The sequence below is a fragment of the Chrysemys picta genome, chromosome 13, assembly GCF_011386835.1.
Source record: "Chrysemys picta bellii isolate R12L10 chromosome 13, ASM1138683v2, whole genome shotgun sequence".
NCBI classification, from domain to species: Eukaryota; Metazoa; Chordata; order Testudines; family Emydidae; genus Chrysemys; species Chrysemys picta.
The window spans coordinates 5,850,760-5,867,351 of NC_088803.1; the positions used below are offsets into that span (position 1 = coordinate 5,850,760).

A 16,592-nucleotide genomic window follows, 5' to 3' on the forward strand; every position below is an offset into this window, starting at 1 on the left:
CTCGCAGCCTGGACCCACACAACCTGCCCACGGGGGGCGGGGGGGAAGCTCTTGCAGCCTGGACCCCCTTCCCCTACTGGGGACACTGCTGGGAGAAGCTCACAGCCCGGACCCACACACCCTGCCCCCTGGAGGCACTGCTGGGGGAAGATCAGAGCCCAGGCATCCCTCCCCGCCGGAGGCACTACGGGGGGAAGTTCGCAACCCGGACCAGCCCCGCCCCCCCTCGGGGGCACTGCTGGGGTAGCTCGCAGCCCGGAGATCCCGCCCCCACTGGGGACACTGTTGTGGGAAGCTCGCAGCTCGGACTCGCCCTCCCCCCCCCCCCCCCCCCCGGCCGGGACTTCCCCCGAAACGTCAGTTTCGTTTTCACTTTTCAACTCGCACCATCATCCCCCCCGCCACGCGCCTCGGGCCCCCCAGCTCCGTCACGCACCCCCCAGCGACCCCCCCATGGCTGCGCTGCGGATCAGCCCCCAGGCCGAGGCCCAGGTGAGGGGGGGGGACCTGGCCGGGGAAATGCGGGGCGGAGGGGGAGCAGATTTATGTGGGGCCTGGTTGAGGGTGGTGGGGCCGAGGGGTGCAGGAAAGAGAGGGCTGGAGGGTTCGGGGAGCCGGAAGGGGGAGCTTGGCTGGGGGGCAGGGAGGGGGTGTTGGGCTGGGGGGCTCGGGAGAAGGGGGGTGCTGGGATGGGGGTTCGGGGAGCTGGGATGGGGAGCTTGGGGGGAGCGGGGCTGGAGGGTTCGGGGGAAGGGAGGGGGTGGTGGATTGGGGGGGCTCAGGGAAAGGGAGGAGGTGCTGGGGGGCGAGGGGGGAGCTGGGATGGGGGGTTCGTGGGAAGGGGGGAGCTGGCCTGGGGGACTCGGGGAAGGGAGGGGGTGCTGGATTGGGGGGCGAGGGGGAGCTGGGCTGGAGGGTTCGTGGGACGGGGGTGCTGGGGGCTCGGAGGGAGCTGGGTTTGGGGGTTCGTGGGAAGGGGGAGCTGGGCTGGAGGGTTCGTGGGACGGGGGTGCTGGGGGCTTGGAGGGAGCTGGGTTGGGGGGTTCGTGGGAAGGGGGGAGCTGGCCTGGGGGGCTCGGGGGAAGGGAGGGGGTGCTGGATTGGGGGGCGAGGGGGAGCTGGGCTGGAGGGTTCGTGGGACGGGGGTGCTGGGGGGCTTGGAGGGAGCTGGGTTGGGGGGTTCGTGGGAAGGGGGAGCTGGGCTGGAGGGTTCATGGGACGGGGGGGCTGGGGGGCTCGGAGGGAGCTGGGTTGGGGGGTTCGTGGGAAGGGGGGAGCTGGCCTGGGGGGCTCAGGGGATGGGAGGGGGTGCTGGATTGCGTGTCTGCCTGGGGAATTCGGGGTGCAGCTGGGGGTAGATGAGGGGGTCTGTGCCTCTCCCCAAGCCCGGGCTCTGCCCATCGCCCTGAGGGGGCAGCACGGTGACCCCAGTGGGGAGGTTTCCATGGGGCAGTCGGTTCCCAGGCCCGGGGGGAAGGGCCCCTCCACGCCCCATCACCAGCGCAGATGGGGCAGGGCCGGGCAGGTGGCCGGGGGGATCGGGTGTCGGGGGCTGGCGGGGTGCCCGGGGCGGGGGGCTGGCAGGGAGCCCAGGCTTGCTGGGGGCTGGCAGAGAGCCTGGGCGGGGGGAGGGGACGCGGAGGGAGCGTCCTGCTGGGACATTTGACCCCCCGGAAATTTCTTTCCCCCCCCGCAGGTGGATTCCTTCCGGACCCAGCTCTGCGCCCAGGTGAGACGCTGCAAGCTTCCCCCCAGCAGTGCCCCCAGCCAGTGGGAGGAGGGGACCCAGGGCTGTGAGCTTCCCCCAGCAGTGCCAGCCCCATACTGACCCTCTTCCCCCTCCCCCCAGGCTGAAGCGCTGGTTGGGACCCGGTTCCCCAGTAAGATAACTCAGTTGGATGCTTTCCTCAAGGTATTTGGGGGGCAGGGAGGGGGCGGGAGGGGGGATGTGGGTTTGCCTGGGACACGGGGTGGGGGGATTTAAGGGGCTCGTCAGGGGGCAGGGAGGGGGGCTGCTTGGGGGGCAGGGAGGGGGTGGGAGGGGGGATGTGGGTTTGCCTGAGACACGGGATGGGGGGATTTAAGGGGATCGTCAGGGGGCAGGGAGGGGGCGGGAGGGGGGGGGGGTTTGCCTGGGACACGGGGTGGGGGGATTTAAGGGGATCGTCAGGGGGCAGGGAGGGGGGCTGCTTGGGGGGCAGGGAGGGGGCGGGAGGGGGGATGTGAGTTTGCCTGGGACACGGGATGGGGGGATTTAAGGGGATCGTCAGGGGGCAGGGAGGGACATTAGAGGGTTTTGGGGGGCAGAGGGTGGGAGGCAGATTTGGGGATGGGGCAAGAGGGTTTGGGGGAATGTGGGGGCTGGAAGGGGATTGGGGAGCTAGGTGGGTGAATTATGGGGGCTGCGAACAGGGTTGGTGGCTCAGGGGACGGGTGGGGGCATCATGGGGGGTGGGGAAAGTGGGGGACCAGGAGAGGGGGGTTGGGGCAAGGGTGAAAGGTCACTCTGGGGGGCCCAGCTGCTCACCACCCCTCCCCATCCCCCAGGACCCGGCGCTGAACGTGGGGGACTTTGAGTCCCTGCGGGCCCCGCTCGACATCCCCATCCCCGACCCCGCCAAGGAGAAGGCAAAAGCCGAGCGCCGCAAGGTGAGCTGGGGGGACCCCAACATCGGGGGGAGCCCAACACGCCCCCCCCCCGGCGTGACAGCTGAGACTGGGGGGGAGTTGGGTCATGAGGGTCCCACAAACCCACAGGTCAGATCTGGGGCTCTCTCCCTCCCTGCACCCCCATTTTCTTATTCTGTTCTTTTGGGGGGTTCACCGGATTGGGGGGTTCACAGTTCCATCGCCCCTCAAGGGAGGAGGGTGATTGGGGGGGGGGGCTGGGACTTCTACCCTACACCTCCATTTTCTCCTGTCCTTCTCCTCCGGGGTAGAAGGAAGAAAAGAAGGAAGAGAAGAAAGACGAGAAGAAGTCGGAGGAGGAGGATAAAGGTGAGTGGGGGGCCCAGATCTGGGGGGGGGCCTCCATTGACGGGGATTGGGCCCCTAGCCCCGCTGGTTCTGGGGGTCTGTGGGTCCGACCCCCCCATTTGTCTGTCTTTCCCCAGCGCCCCCCTGTGGCCCCGTGAGCAGCAACGAGACGGTTGTGGGGCTGGTGAGCCGAGTGAAAGCCGAGATCCAGGGCGCCAAGGAGGAGCTGGGGCTGGTGAGTGTGAGACGGAGCCAAAATATGACCCCGGCCTGGCCACCGTGCAACACGCACCCTGCACGACGCTCGTCCCCCGTGCGCACAACACGGCCCTGGCCAGGCCACCGTGCAGCACACACCCTGCACGACGCTCGTCCCCCGTGCGCACAACACGGCCCCGGCCAGGCCACCGTGCAACACGCACCCTGCACGACGCTCGTCCCCCGTGCGCACAACACGGCCCTGGCCAGGCCACCGTGCAGCACACCCCCTGCACGACGCTCGTCCCCGTGCGCACAGCACGGCCCCGGCCAGGCCAGGCCACCGTGCAGCACACCCCCTGCACGACGCTCATCCCCCGTGCGCACAACACGGCCCCGGCCAGGCCACCGTGCAACATGCCCCGTGCACGACGCTCGTCCCCCATGCACACAACATAACCCCGGCCTGGCCACTGTGCAACACGCACCCTGCACGACACTCGTCTCCCGTGCGCACAACACGGCCCCGGCCAGGCCACCGTGCAGCACACCCCCTGCACGACGCTCGTCCCCCATGCACACAACACGAGCCTGGACACTGCCACCGTGAAACACACACCCTGCACGACGCTCGTCCCCTGTGCACACAACATGACCCCGGCCTGGCCACTGTGCAACACGCACCCTGCACGATGCTCGTCCCCTGTGCGCACAACACGGCCCCGGCCAGGCCACCGTGCAGCACACACCCTGCACGACGCTCGTCCCCCATGCACACAACACGACCCTGGACACTGCCACCGTGAAACACACACCCTGCACGACGCTTGTCCCCCGTGCGCACAACACGGCCCCGGCCAGGCCACCGTGCAACACGCTCCGTGCACGACGCTCGTCCCCCGTGCACACAACATGACCCTGGCCTGGCCACTGTGCAACACACAGCCTGCACGACACTTGTCCCCCATGCGCACAACACGACCCTGGACACTGCCACCGTGAAACACACCCCCTGCAGGACGCTCGTCCCCTGTGCACACAATGTAAGAGGATGCACCACACGCCTAGGTAACACACCCAGCAGGTCCCATCCCCTCCAACGGGGCAGAAGGACATACACTCATGGTCTCTCTCGTCCCCAGGTCTCTGTCTGGGTTCAACTCCAGGTGCCCCGTATCGAAGACGGCAACAATTTTGGGGTCGCAGTCCAGGTGAGTGTCCCCCCTTCTCCAACCTGCCCCCCACTTACCCCCCCAGCTCATTAACCCCCCCTCTCCCCCTCCCCAGGAGAAGGTGTTTGAGCTGATGACGGGCTTGCGGACGAAGCTGGAAGGATTTCAGACCCAGATCTCCAAGTGAGTCCCAATTTTGGGGGACCCCTTCCACACCCAAATCCAAGCCAGGGACCCCTCCCACCCCCGTCCCATCAACTTGGTTAAAAGCAAAACAAAGAATCAACCAACCACCCACAAGAACCAAGAATATTCAAGGGCAAAACCGGCTGTTAAATGCAGGGGGGAAAGAGCTTGACAAATCCAAAGGAGTTAAATGCCAAAAACCCTTGAAAGGAAAAATTGGATTTTTTTTCACAAAAGCAAGGAATCGAAATGGCAACAAACTTCATTCAATGCAACCTTTTAAGCTCACAAAAATCCCAAGGAAATTAAATCCCAAACGCTGCGCCCAATGCCGAGACATTTATTTAAAAAAAACAAGGAAATTAAATGCCCAAAATGCTCATTAAAAACAAACGTGGCGTTTTTCCAACAAGCAGGAATTCAAATGCCACATTTTGTGGAAATGCAAATTTTTAAGCTTGCCCCAAAAAGGAGGCAATTAAAACGACACCAATTTTGTTCATTTTTGTAATACTCTGCAAAAGAGAGGAAGTTTTAATGTAAAGGGGTGGGGGAGCTTTGTTCACAGCAAAAGTTTTAGGGTCATCAGGAACCAAGGACATTTTAATGCCTAAATAACTTCGTTCAATGGGAAAACGATGAGCATTGACCAGACGGAACATTTTAATGCAAAATCTTTGTGAAATGTGACATGTTAAGGTTGCAAAAAGACCATTTTGCATTTCACAGGTTGTTGTTTTTTCTTTTTCATTAACAATTAGAACGTTTGCATTTAACTAAGTTGTCGACCTTTAAGTTTTGGTGGCCGTTTGGTTTGGTTTTTCGGAGAACTGAAAAATTTCCACATAAATTTAATTTTAAAAAGCCTGTTTAAAAATCAAATTTGAGTTTATTTGGTTGTTTCTGCAGCCTTAAAGTTTTGCACTTCAAAGGGGTTTTCCATTAAAATTCTGTTTGTTTGCAAAGTACAGTTTGTCCATTTGAAATGTTTTCACATTTGTTTTTCCAAGTTAAATTGGCCTTTAGTTTTATCCAAAACAATTGTTTCCTCAGTCCCTTTGCAGCCATTTTCTGAATTAAATGCAAAAATTTTAATGTGCAAAAGCCAAACTAAGGAAACTAAAATGCAAACAAACAAACAAACAAACAGGTATTTTCACACCCTCAGTACGTTCCCTTTTCTATGCATTAAAATTCCCTAATTTTGCAGGTTTATTTTTTTACTTTGCACATTTTCCTGCATTTAATTTTTGTTTCAGAACCATAAAACTTGCATTTCATAACATTTGTTTGCATTAAAAATTTCTCCCTACCAGCACACATTTCCCCCCAAGCTTAAAATGTGCATTTTAAATTGCCTCCTATTTAAAACAATCTTAATATTTTGCATTTAGCAACCATTTGTGCATTACAATGATTTTGACTTCACAACCTTGATATTTGATATTTTAAGAAGTTTTGCATTACAATTTTTCCTCTCCTTTGCAGCCTTCATATTTTGTAATTTAAAAAGGAAGTTAAAATGCACAGTGTCGGTAGATCGAAAAAACATTAAATGCAAAATGTGAAGGATGCAAAGGGGAAGGTTACTGTAAAAAAAAATTGTTCAATGCAAACGTAAAGATTGGAAAAATATTGTGTGTGTTAATTTCCTCGTTATTGGAAATTAAAATTCTTGCACTTTAAAAAAAGTAAAAAACATTACATGCAAAATCTTTAAGCCACAATCCTACGAATACTTATACATGTGCTTGACTTTACTCCTGGGTGTTAGTATCACGGGTAATAGACCTAACATTAAGCCCAGGTATATGTGTTTGTGGAATTAGCAACTGAATTTGCAATTTAAAAAAGCTGTGAAGAGTAAATGCAAAAATTGTTAAATGCAAAATTATCCTGCCCCCCCCAAAGGAAATTAAATGCAATAAAACTTAGTTTCCACATAACATTTAAGCTTGAAAACTAGCAAAAAAAATAGTTAGTTTCCAGAATGCAAAAAATTTTTGTCAGATGCAAAACATTTTAGTTCATCATGTTTTTGCACGTGCAGTTCTGTGTTATGAATCGAATTTGAGGTCCGTACAAGGAGCCATAATACTTTGCAGGGACCAGTATTTGTGCACATTGAAATTCCTTGGTCACTGGTGTTCCCTCAAGATTGAAAATAAAATCGGAAATGCCAAATTTTTAATCTTGCAAAACCAAAGCCTCCCCCGAGGAAACGTAACAAGCCTAATGCCGCTCAATGCCAAATCAATGAACGCGGCCAAGAGGGTTTGAATGCAAATCCAACTTTGTTACCTGCAGATCGTTTCCTGGTTCGGGGGGGCGCGTTACATTTTCTGCAATTTTGTTAAGTTAGGAGGGTAGAAAACAAGGAAATTCTCACTGCCCCAAAACTTCATGACGGTCACACAGTGGAGAGATTGGGCTACCCTTGTAGGGGGAGCCACCTGCAAGGCGCCCCCCGCAATGAGAGCCCCCTGCTCGTCCTTCCTCACCCCCAATTTGGGGCTTCAGCTCTGACTTCTGATTCCCCCGCCACACATAGGTATTTTTCCGAGAGAGGCGACGCAGTGGCTAAAGCGGCCAAAAATCCTCACGTGGTGAGTGTCTGGGATGGGTGCAACCGCCCGGACGCCTGGGTTCCCTGCTGTGCGGGAGAGGGGGTGCCCAGACACCAGGGTTCTCCACTGTGTGGGAGGGGGACCAGGGTTCTCCACTGTGTGGGAGGGGGGGGGCGCCCGGATGCCAGGGTTCTCCACTGTGCGGGGGGAGGTGTGGGGGTGCCCGGATGCCAGGGTTCTCCACTGCGTGGGGGGGGGGGCACCCGGACACCAGGGTTCCCCACTGCACAGGAGGGGGACTGCCCGGAAGCCTGGGTTCCCAGCAGGGGCTCTGGGACACCAGGGATGGTGGGGGAGACACTGGGCCCCTCATTTCCCTGGTTCTGTCCCCCACAGGGTGATTACCGGCAGCTGGTGCACGAATTGGACGAGGCGCAATACGCTGAGATCCGGCTGATGGTGATGGAAATCCGGAACCTCTACGTGAGTGGGGGGGGTGGGGGGAATCAGAGGGTTCGGCCAGGGGGATTGAGGGGAATAGCTGGGAGAGTGCAGTGAATGGGGAGGGGGGGGCAGCTTCTCTTCTGTGTTGTAACCCCGTCCCCCCACTTCTCCCCTGAACCCCCATTCCACTCTCAGGCTGCCCCGGCCTCAGCCATCTGGGAAGGGAGAGACAGCCGAGTTGGGGGGCTTTTCTGGGAGGGAGCGGGTTTGGGGGGTGAAGGCCAACATTAATGGACCCCAGAAGACCTGGATCCCCCAGGGTAGGGACTTGGGGACAGAGGTGAACCCCTAATTTAGCCTCACCCCTAGAAGCCGGCAGCACCCTAATCCTAGACCGACTCCCCCATCTCCTCCCACCCCCAGGCCATTCTCTATGACATCGTGGTCAAGAACTTCGAGAAGATCAAGAAGCCACGGGGCGAAACCAAGGGCATGATCTACTGAGCGACCTTTCACCTCCGGCCCTCCCACCAATCGCAGGGCGGGTTGGGAAGAGAGGCAAAGGCGGGACTTCCTGTCGTGCCACCTGCTGCTGATCAGAAAAAAAGAGCTTTAGGGGGTTTCGCGGCCAGTTTTTGATTAAAAAAAAAAAAAAAAAAGGCAACAAAATGCCAAAAATTTGCGAAATGGAAAATGTTCGAGGTTGTTGGGAAATTAAGGAAATGAAACTTTGTTTGCCAGAAAAGGAAACTGAACGGCCCAAAACAGACCTGGGAAATTATTTTCAAGATGCAAAAAAAACTTAAAAAAAAAAAAAAAATCAAAGGAAATTGAGCAGCAAAAAAATGAAAGGACGAGATCTGATAGCGACACAGTCTCTGCCAAGTCTGCGTGAAATGGCAAGCCTGGCCCCTGTGAAGAAAAGCCGTAAACGAGCATGATTCAGTACGACGAGCGTCATGAAATGGAAACCACGAATGTCAAAACAAATCCCGGGACTAGAAATCCAAACCACCGCCTTACAGGGAAGATTTTGCCCCCACAAGTTCAGGTTTTTGGCATTTTAATTCTTTATTTTGTCCTTTTCGCAACTAGTTTTGCCTTATGTTCCTTAGCGGTTTAAGGAGTTGCAATAAAATAAAATTAATGAATTGAAAGCAAATGGCCCCAAATTCTGTAGGGTCCGAGGTCGGTGGTGACATTTCCTTGGGGTTTTGACTGTCATATTTTGCATGTCAGGAGGTTTGGGGCATTGAAGGACCTTCATTTTTTTGCCGTCCGACACTCATCGCTTAGGGGAAGGAGGATGCTGGGAAAACGACAGAACAATCAGGTGCCAAAAAGGAAAAATAAAAATAATCCAAAAGGAAATTAAAGGCCAAAATAAAAAACTTTGTGAAATCTGCAAAAACGTAGCCAACAAAGGGACCTAAATGTAGCATTTGGGGGCTGATGGGAGGAGTCTGGGCTCATTGGGGGAGGGGAAGGGGTGGAATAAATATAAAGCAATCAGTGAAAGTCAGCTGAGTCTTTACTCGGGCCAGCCAATGGGGGCGTGCCATTGTTCCAAGCAGTCCAATCAGAATACAGCCCTGGTTTCCCCAGGCCAGCCAATAGGGTCCCTCAGGCACTGCCATTGGCGACAGACACCAGCCGGGCGATCTCGGTGTTGAGGTGCTGATTGGTCCAGTCCCGTCTGATGTCATCAAGGTGGGTGTCGAAGTCGACCAATTGGGTGTGAGCTTTAGCCTCCAGCAGGGACTTGCAAATGTGGCGGGAGGATTCCCAGTCGTGCCACATGACTCTGAAAGAGACAGGAGGGGGTGAGGTAAGTCCCGAACGCCTGGGTCCCATCCCTGGTCACCCTTAGGGCTGGGAGCGTGGGGTGGGCACTGTCCCGGACGGCTGGGTCCCATCCCCGGTCACCCTGAGGGTTGGGAGCATGGGGTGGGGGGCGCCGTCCTGGACGCCTGGGTCCCATCCCTGGTCACCTTGAGGGCTGGGAGTGTGGGGGGTGACATCCTGAACGCCTGGGTGCCATCCTCGGTAACCCTGAGGGCTGGGCAGCGTGGGGGCACCATCCCAGACTCCTGGGTCCCATTCCCAGGGATTGGGTAGCATGGGGGGCCCATGGCAGGTTTTGGGGGAACCCCACTCACAGGTTCTTGTCCTTGGGGAGCCAGTGCCGATCCCGCTGCTCCAGCACAACAACGGGGGGCACGCGGGGGTTCTGGGTCAGTTTCCGGTTATCCAGCTGGGGGGAAGGAGAAGGGGGACAGTTGGGGGGGCACGCTGGGAAGACCCCCCAACCACCCTCCAAATGTCAATCACAGCCCCCCACCCTCTGTAGGCACCCCCATGGGGTCCCTGATCACAGCCCCACACACACACCCTGCCCCTAGGGGGCCCACTCCAGCCCCCCAAAACCCCAGATCTCACCATGATCAATACAGCACCCTCAGAGAGCTCAGCCAGGCGTCCAGCCATCTTCAGAGCCAGGGGGGTGGGGCTACATGGGGGGGCAGGAGAGATGTCAGGGGGGAATGGGGACCCCCTCCCTGCCCCCCTGGGGACCCCTAAAGTTACCTCATGTCGTCCAGCCCGGCATTGGCCTGGTAGTACCCAGCCACCAGCAGGTTAGAGCGAGATGCCCACAGATCAACCTGGGGAGAGGGAAGAGGTTGAAAGGGGAGCGTGCCCCATACAGCGCCCCCCTGCTGCCCCACACGGAGCCCCCAACAGCCACTGCAGCCTGGCGCCCCCAGCCCCCCCACCCCATAGGGAGCCCCCCTGCCCAGCCCCGACCACCCCCTGCCGCCCACCTGGTTCAGAGCCACCTCCAGCATGACGCTGAGAGCCAAGTTGCTGTGGAAAAGGGGGACGCAGTCGGTGAGGAACAGACACTCGGGGGGGCCCCCCCGGCGCCCCAGGAGCAGCCCATTGACAGCGGCGTGGGGGTGCCGGGCGGCGTGGAGGCACATCTTAGCATAGGCCTGGGTGGAGACCTCCACCTCGCCCATTCTGCCAGGCAGCAAAGGGTTAACACAGCCGGTGCCCCTCACTCCCGACCCGCAGCCCCCCACTAGCCCAGCCCTGCCCCCCAGTCCTCCCAACCTGCAGCCCCCACTAGCCCAGCCCTGCCCCCCAGTCCTCCCAACCTGCAGCCCCCACTAGCCCAGCCCTACCCCCCAGTCCTCCTGACCCGCAGCCCCCCACTGGTCCAGCCCTGCCCCCCAGTCCTCCCAACCCGCAGCCCCCCACTAGCCCAGCCCTACCCCCCCAGTCCTCCCGACCCGCAGCCCCCCCACTAGCCCAGCCCTGCCCCCCCAGTCCTCCCGACCCGCAGCCCTCCCACTAGCCCAGCCCTGCCCCCCCAGTCCTCCCGACCCGCAGCCCTCCCACTAGCCTAGCCCGGCCCTGCCCCCCAGTCCTCCTGACCCGCAGCCCCCCACTAGCCCAGCCCTGCCCCCCCAGTCCTCCCGACCCGCAGCCCCCCACTAGCCCAGCCCTGCCCCCCAGTCCTCCCGACCCGCAGCCCCCCCACTAGCCTAGCCCGGCCCTGCCCCCCAGTCCTCCTGACCCGCAGCCCCCCACTAGCCCAGCCCTGCCCCCCAGTCCTCCCGACCCGCAGCCCCCCACTAGCCCAGCCATGCCCCCCAGTCCTCCCGACCCGCAGCCCCCCCCACTAGCCCAGCCCTGCCCCCCCAGTCCTCCCGACCCGCAGCCCCCCACGAGCCCAGCCCTGCCCCCCAGTCCTCCCGACCCGCAGCCCCCCACTAGCCTAGCCCGGCCCTGCCCCCCAGTCCTCCTGACCCGCAGCCCCCCACTAGCCCAGCCCTGCCCCCCAGTCCTCCTGACCCGCAGCCCCCCCACTAGCCTAGCCCAGCCCCCCCAGTCCTCCCGACCCGCAGCCCCCCTAGCCCGGCCCTGAGCTCTCACCTTCCCTCTGCACTGAGCCCCCCCAGGATATTGCTTGTCAGGGTCCCCACAGCTGCCCCCCTCGCCCTCTGATTGGCTGACTACAGACCAATCGCGTCTCGAGTGTGTGCTTTGCTTCTCTGGGTCCTGATTGGCCAGTGCGCCCTCCCCACAAGGGCATGGGGCCGCTGCTGTCTTCGCCGATTGGCCGAGTGCTGCCCCCATCCCGAACGTGCCCCCCCAGGTCCTCCAGAGCCATAGAGGCGGCGCCTAGAGCGGCCCCAGGAGCAGCAGAACCCGGAAAAGACATATCCCTGCCCCATGGGGAGGGGCTACGGGGCGTTACCCACCATGCCCTGGGGCACATGTTAAAAGGCGGGGGGCGGGGCACAATTGCCTAGGCTCAAAGGGGGATGACAGGGCGCTACCCATGATGCCCTGGGGCACAGATGCTAATCAAAGGGCCACGGTGCTTTCCCCACAATGCCCCCGGGGCTAGGCGCCGAGGGTCCTGTTCCCCACAATGCCCCATGCCCGGGAGCCAGGTGCCGAAGGGCCCGTTCCCACAATGCCCCGGGGGCCAGGCGCTAAGGGGTCCATTCCCCCCAACACCCTGGGGGGCAGACGCCGAGGGGCCCGTTCCCACAATGCTCCGGGGGCCGGACGCCGAGGGGCCCGTTCCCACAATGCCCCGGGGGCCAGGCGCTAAGGGGTCCATTCCCCCCAACACCCTGGGGGGCAGACGCCTAGGGGCCCGTTCCCACAATGCCCCAGGAGCCAAGGGGCCCATTCCCCACAATGCCCTAGGGCCGAGGGGTCCATTCCCCACAACACCCTGGGGGGCAGACGCCGAGGGGCCCGTTCCCACAATGCCCCAGGAGCCGAGGGGCCCATTCCCACAATGCCCCGGGGGCCGGGCACCGGGCGAGGAGCGGCCCATTCCCACAATGCCCTGGGGGACAGACGCTGAGGGGCCTGTTCCCACAATGCCCTGGGGGCCAGACACCAACACAGGAGGCAGGTTCTGGGGGAACTGTTTATTTGCAGTCTGGTTCCGGCCCCTCCCCTGCTGGGGGGCAGGGCTCAGGTGCCCTGGGCCCCTCAGTACATGGACGGCTTCTCCTCGCCCTTGGGGTTTGTCAGCTTCTCCAGGTTCTGGGTGAGGATGTGATAGAGCTCGGCCTGGGAGGGGAGACAAAAGAAAGGAGCTCGAGGGGGCCAGAGAAACCCCCACAGAGAGATTCCCCCTGAACCAAACCCCTCCCATTGGAGCCCCCCCAGCCCTCACTGAGACCCCCCCAGAGCCACGCCCCCTGGGGTCCCCTCCCTATTCCCTGCTCCTCCCCAGCCTTCACTGAGACCCCCCCCAGAACCACACCCCCTGGGGTCCCCTCCCTATTCCCCCCCCAGCCCTCACTGAGACCCCCACAGAACCACACCCCCTGGGGTCCCCTCCCTATTCCCCCCCCAGCCCTCACTGAGACCCCCACAGAACCACACCCCCTGGGGTCCCCTCCCTATTCCCTGCTCCCCCCCCAGCCCTCACTGAGACCCCCACAGAACCACACCCCCTGGGGTCCCCTCCCTATTCCCTGCTCCCCCCAGCCCTCACTGAGACCCCCCCAGAACCACACCCCCTGGGGTCCCCTCCCTATTCCCTGCTCCCCCCCAGCCCTCACTGAGACCCCCACAGAACCACACCCCCTGGGGTCCCCTCCCCGTTCCGTGCCCCACCAGCCCTCACTGAGACCCCCCCAGAACCACACCCCCTGGGGTCCCCTCCCTATTCCCTGCTCCCCCACCAGCCCTCACTGAGACCCCCCCAGAACCACACCCCCTGGGGTCCCCTCCCTATTCCCTGCTCCCCCACCAGCCCTCACTGAGACCCCCACAGAACTACACCCCCTGGGGTCCCCTCACCGTTCCCTGCCCTCCCCAGCCTTCACTGAGACCCCCACAGAACCACACCCCCTGGGGTCCCCTCACCGTTCCCTGCCCTCCCCAGCCCTCACTGAGACCCCCACACAACCACACCCCCTGGGGTCCCCTCCCCATTCACTTCCCCCCAGCCCTCACTGAGACCCCCACAGAACTCCCCTCCCCCCAGGGTCCTCTCCCCATTCCCTGATCCCCCCAGCCCTCGGAGACTCCCACAGAACCACAGCCCACGGGGTCCCCTCCATGTTCACTCCTCCCTCCAGCCCTCACTGAGACCTCCACAGAACCACACCCTCCGGGGTCCCCTCCTCGTTCCCCGCCTCCCCCTAACCCTCACTGAGACCCTCACAGAACCACACCCCTGGGGTCCCCTCCCTGTTCCCTGCCCCGCCCAGGCCTCACTGAGACCCCCACAGAACCACACCCCACAGGGTCCCCTCCCCGTTCCCAGCCCCCCATACTCACGTAGAAGCCCCGAATGTCCAGCACCATGGTCCGGATCTCCCCATAGATCACCTCGTCCCGCTCATGGACCAGAGTCCGGTAATCCATCTGGGGGCAGGGGACGCTGGTTAGCTTGGCTGGGGGCACTGCTGTGGGGAAGCTCACAGCCCTGGAGCCCCCCAACCCCCTGGCTCAGGGAACTGCTGTGGGGAAGCTCACAGCCCCGGAGCCCCCCAACCCCCTGGCTCAGGGCACTGCTGTGGGGAAGCTCACAGCCCCGGAGCCCCCCAACCCCCTGGCTCAGGGCACTGCTGTGGGGAAGCTCACAGCCCCGGAGCCCCCCAACCCCCTGGCTCAGGGCACTGCTGTGGGGAAGCTCGCAGCCCCGGAGACTCGCAGACCCTGTTTCAGGGCACTGCTGTGGGGAAGCTCGCAGCCCCCAATCACTTACCACGTGGGTCTCCTTCGAAGCCTTCGCCACGGCATCTCCTCGCTCAGAGAAATATCTGGGGGTGAAGAGAGAGTGAGAGCAGGACCAGACCATTACCCATAGTGCCCTGGGGCACAGACACCCATGGGGAGAGTATTACCCACAGTGCCCTGGGGCTGGGGCACCAATGTAGAGCATTACTCAGGATTCCCTGAGGCATGAAAGCCAATGTAAGCAATTACCCACCATGCCCTGGGGCAGAGACATGGTTGGGGGGGCGTGACCCACAATGCCCTGGGGCAGACATGGGGGATGGTGAAACTCACTTGGAAATAGCTGTCTGGAAGCCCTCGACCTTGGTCTTGATGGCCGTCACCCGCTCCAGCACCTTCTCCTGGAGGAGGGGGGAGATGGGGGTGAGATTGGGGTCCCTGTAGAGGGGGGACTGGCTGAGGGGGGACTGAGGGGGCCCTTACCTGAATGGCCACCCCAAAATCATTCCCGTCCTCAATTCTGGGGATCAGGTGATGGATCCAGGTGATGACCTGGAGACAGAGAGACAGTGAGAGGGGGCCAGGGCACTGCTAGGGGGAAGCTCGCAGCCCTGGCATCTCCCACCCACTGGGGACACCATTGCAGGGAAGCTCGCAGCCCTGTGGGCACTGCTGCAGGGAAGCTCGCAGCACCAGCGCAGAGGAGGGTTCGGGGGGGCTCACCAAAACACATTTCTCCTTCAGCTCCCGCACCTCCGGCTTGACCCGGCCCAGCAGCGTCACCATGGCCTCGTTGCCCTTCAGGTAGCCGCATTTGGGAGCTGGGGGGGGGGGGAGGAGGGGGGGAGAAAAGGGAGGACAACAGGGGGTGAGTCCACAGCCCAACCCAGCCCCCCCAAAATCCTGCCCCCCAAAACTGCCCCAAAACTCACTCTCCTTTTTCTCCTCCTTATCCGTCTCCATGTTAGTCGAGTCCTGGAGGGGGGAAGGGGACAGGAAATGAGTCAGCGCCTCACCAGCACGGGGTGGTGTAACACAGGGGGAGGAGGGTTACCCCAAAACTCACCTCGTCCTCATCCTTGGGGGGCGGGTCAGGGATGGGGATATCCAGGGGGGCCCGGAGGGTCGAGAGATCCTTGATGTTCAATGAATCCTCCTGCATGACAGCAAAGTTATCTGTGGGGGGCGCTCTCCCGGGGGGAAAAAAGGGGGGGGCAGGAGTGTGAGGGCCAACCCGGGGGGCACTGACAGTGTGGGGGAGATCCCAGGGCTGACAGTGTGGGGGAGACCAGCAGGGGTGTTCTGGGGCGACCCTGGGGTGGATCCCAACTGGGGGCAACCGAGGGCTGTTGTGGGGTCCCAGCACTGGGGGGCACTGACAGTGCATGGGGGAGTATGGGTGCATGGGGAGGGGGCGTTCTTACCTTCAGGAACTTGTCCAGTTGAAAGATTTTTTGGGGTAAAAATGTTGACAGGAATTGCTCAGCCTGGGGGGGGAAGAGAGAGGGGTCACAGGGGTATTTGGGGGATAATTCATCCCAGTGGGGGGCAGTTAATCATGGGGGGGGCAGATTTACCTCCTTGAAGAGAGATTCCCTGAAGAGCTCGACCTAAAAACACGGAGAGGGCAAGAAAAGGCAGCTGAGTCTGGGGTGGGTCACGGCTGTGAAAACAGGGCTCAAGACCCCTGCCAACCCCCCTCCCCACAGCACGGCGCCCCCCTGGTGACTCCCCCCTCCCCACGGCACAGTGCCCCCGCTGGCCCCGTGCCCCATGGCCCCCCCCTGCCCACCTCCCTTCCCACAGCACGGTACCCCCCTACTCCACAGCGCCCCCTGCCAACCCCCTTCCCCACTGCACGGCGCCCCCCCCCTCGCCCCACAGACCCCCTCCCCCTTCCCGACGGCGCCCCCTGCCGGCCCGCTCCCCCGCAGCACGTGGCCGGCTCGGGGATTCCCCTGGGGAAGCGGAAGGGGGATCCCCGGGGGTGACGCACGAGTTGGGGGGTCCTGGGGGGACAGGTTTCCATCCCTCTCCTTGGCCCCCTCATCTCACCCGCCCCCCGATCTCGCCGCCCCCCCGCTGCACCCCCGATCTCGCCGCCCCCCCGATCTCACCGCCCCCCCACTGCACCCCCGATCTCGCCGCCCCCCACTGCACCCCCGATCTAGGGGCCCCGCAGCCCCCCACCTGCCGGCGGGACTCCCCGCTGACTTTCACAGCGCAGGCCTTGGCCATGGTCCGGGTCTGTCTGTCCGCGGGAGCCCGGCTCTGACCCCTTTCGATTTCACTTTGCCGGGCCCGCCCCCCGCCCCGCCCCGGGCAG

The 16,592-nt window shown here is 61.0% G+C and overlaps 3 protein-coding genes across 5 annotated transcripts; 1 reads left to right on the top strand and 2 right to left on the bottom strand.

Annotated features, from left to right (window-relative positions):
- Positions 1 to 107: 107 nt before the first annotated feature.
- Positions 108 to 8,700, top strand: PSME1 (proteasome activator subunit 1). Its single transcript, XM_065565331.1, has 11 exons — positions 108 to 492; positions 1,697 to 1,729; positions 1,850 to 1,912; positions 2,548 to 2,649; positions 2,940 to 2,997; positions 3,114 to 3,211; positions 4,317 to 4,385; positions 4,462 to 4,529; positions 7,084 to 7,138; positions 7,496 to 7,582; positions 7,967 to 8,700. The coding sequence occupies exons 1-11, from the start codon at positions 454 to 456 to the stop codon at positions 8,045 to 8,047; spliced, it is 753 nt and encodes a 250-aa protein (XP_065421403.1). The 5' UTR covers positions 108 to 453; the 3' UTR covers positions 8,048 to 8,700.
- A 356-nt stretch (positions 8,701 to 9,056) lies between these two features.
- Positions 9,057 to 11,701, bottom strand: EMC9 (ER membrane protein complex subunit 9). Of its 3 annotated transcripts, none has more exons than XM_065565330.1 (6): positions 11,571 to 11,701; positions 10,366 to 10,408; positions 10,130 to 10,206; positions 9,983 to 10,052; positions 9,703 to 9,797; positions 9,057 to 9,347 (listed from the first exon to the last, which is right to left on the bottom strand). In XM_065565330.1, exons 1-6 carry the CDS (start codon positions 11,684 to 11,686, stop codon positions 9,167 to 9,169), a joined length of 582 nt encoding a protein of 193 aa, XP_065421402.1. In that variant the 5' UTR covers positions 11,687 to 11,701; the 3' UTR covers positions 9,057 to 9,166. The 3 variants fall into 3 exon arrangements, with proteins under 3 accessions (XP_065421402.1, XP_005290182.2, XP_042700882.2); XM_005290125.4 differs by having other exon boundaries at positions 10,366 to 10,564; positions 11,483 to 11,616; XM_042844948.2 differs by lacking the exon at positions 11,571 to 11,701 and adding an exon at positions 11,449 to 11,493 and having other exon boundaries at positions 10,366 to 10,564.
- Positions 11,702 to 12,483: 782 nt separating this feature from the next.
- Positions 12,484 to 16,592, bottom strand: PSME2 (proteasome activator subunit 2). Its single transcript, XM_005290124.4, has 11 exons — positions 16,457 to 16,592; positions 15,844 to 15,876; positions 15,691 to 15,753; positions 15,333 to 15,422; positions 15,199 to 15,241; positions 14,990 to 15,087; positions 14,750 to 14,818; positions 14,600 to 14,667; positions 14,295 to 14,349; positions 13,865 to 13,951; positions 12,484 to 12,643 (listed from the first exon to the last, which is right to left on the bottom strand). Exons 1-11 carry the CDS (start codon positions 16,502 to 16,504, stop codon positions 12,563 to 12,565), a joined length of 735 nt encoding a protein of 244 aa, XP_005290181.1. The 5' UTR covers positions 16,505 to 16,592; the 3' UTR covers positions 12,484 to 12,562.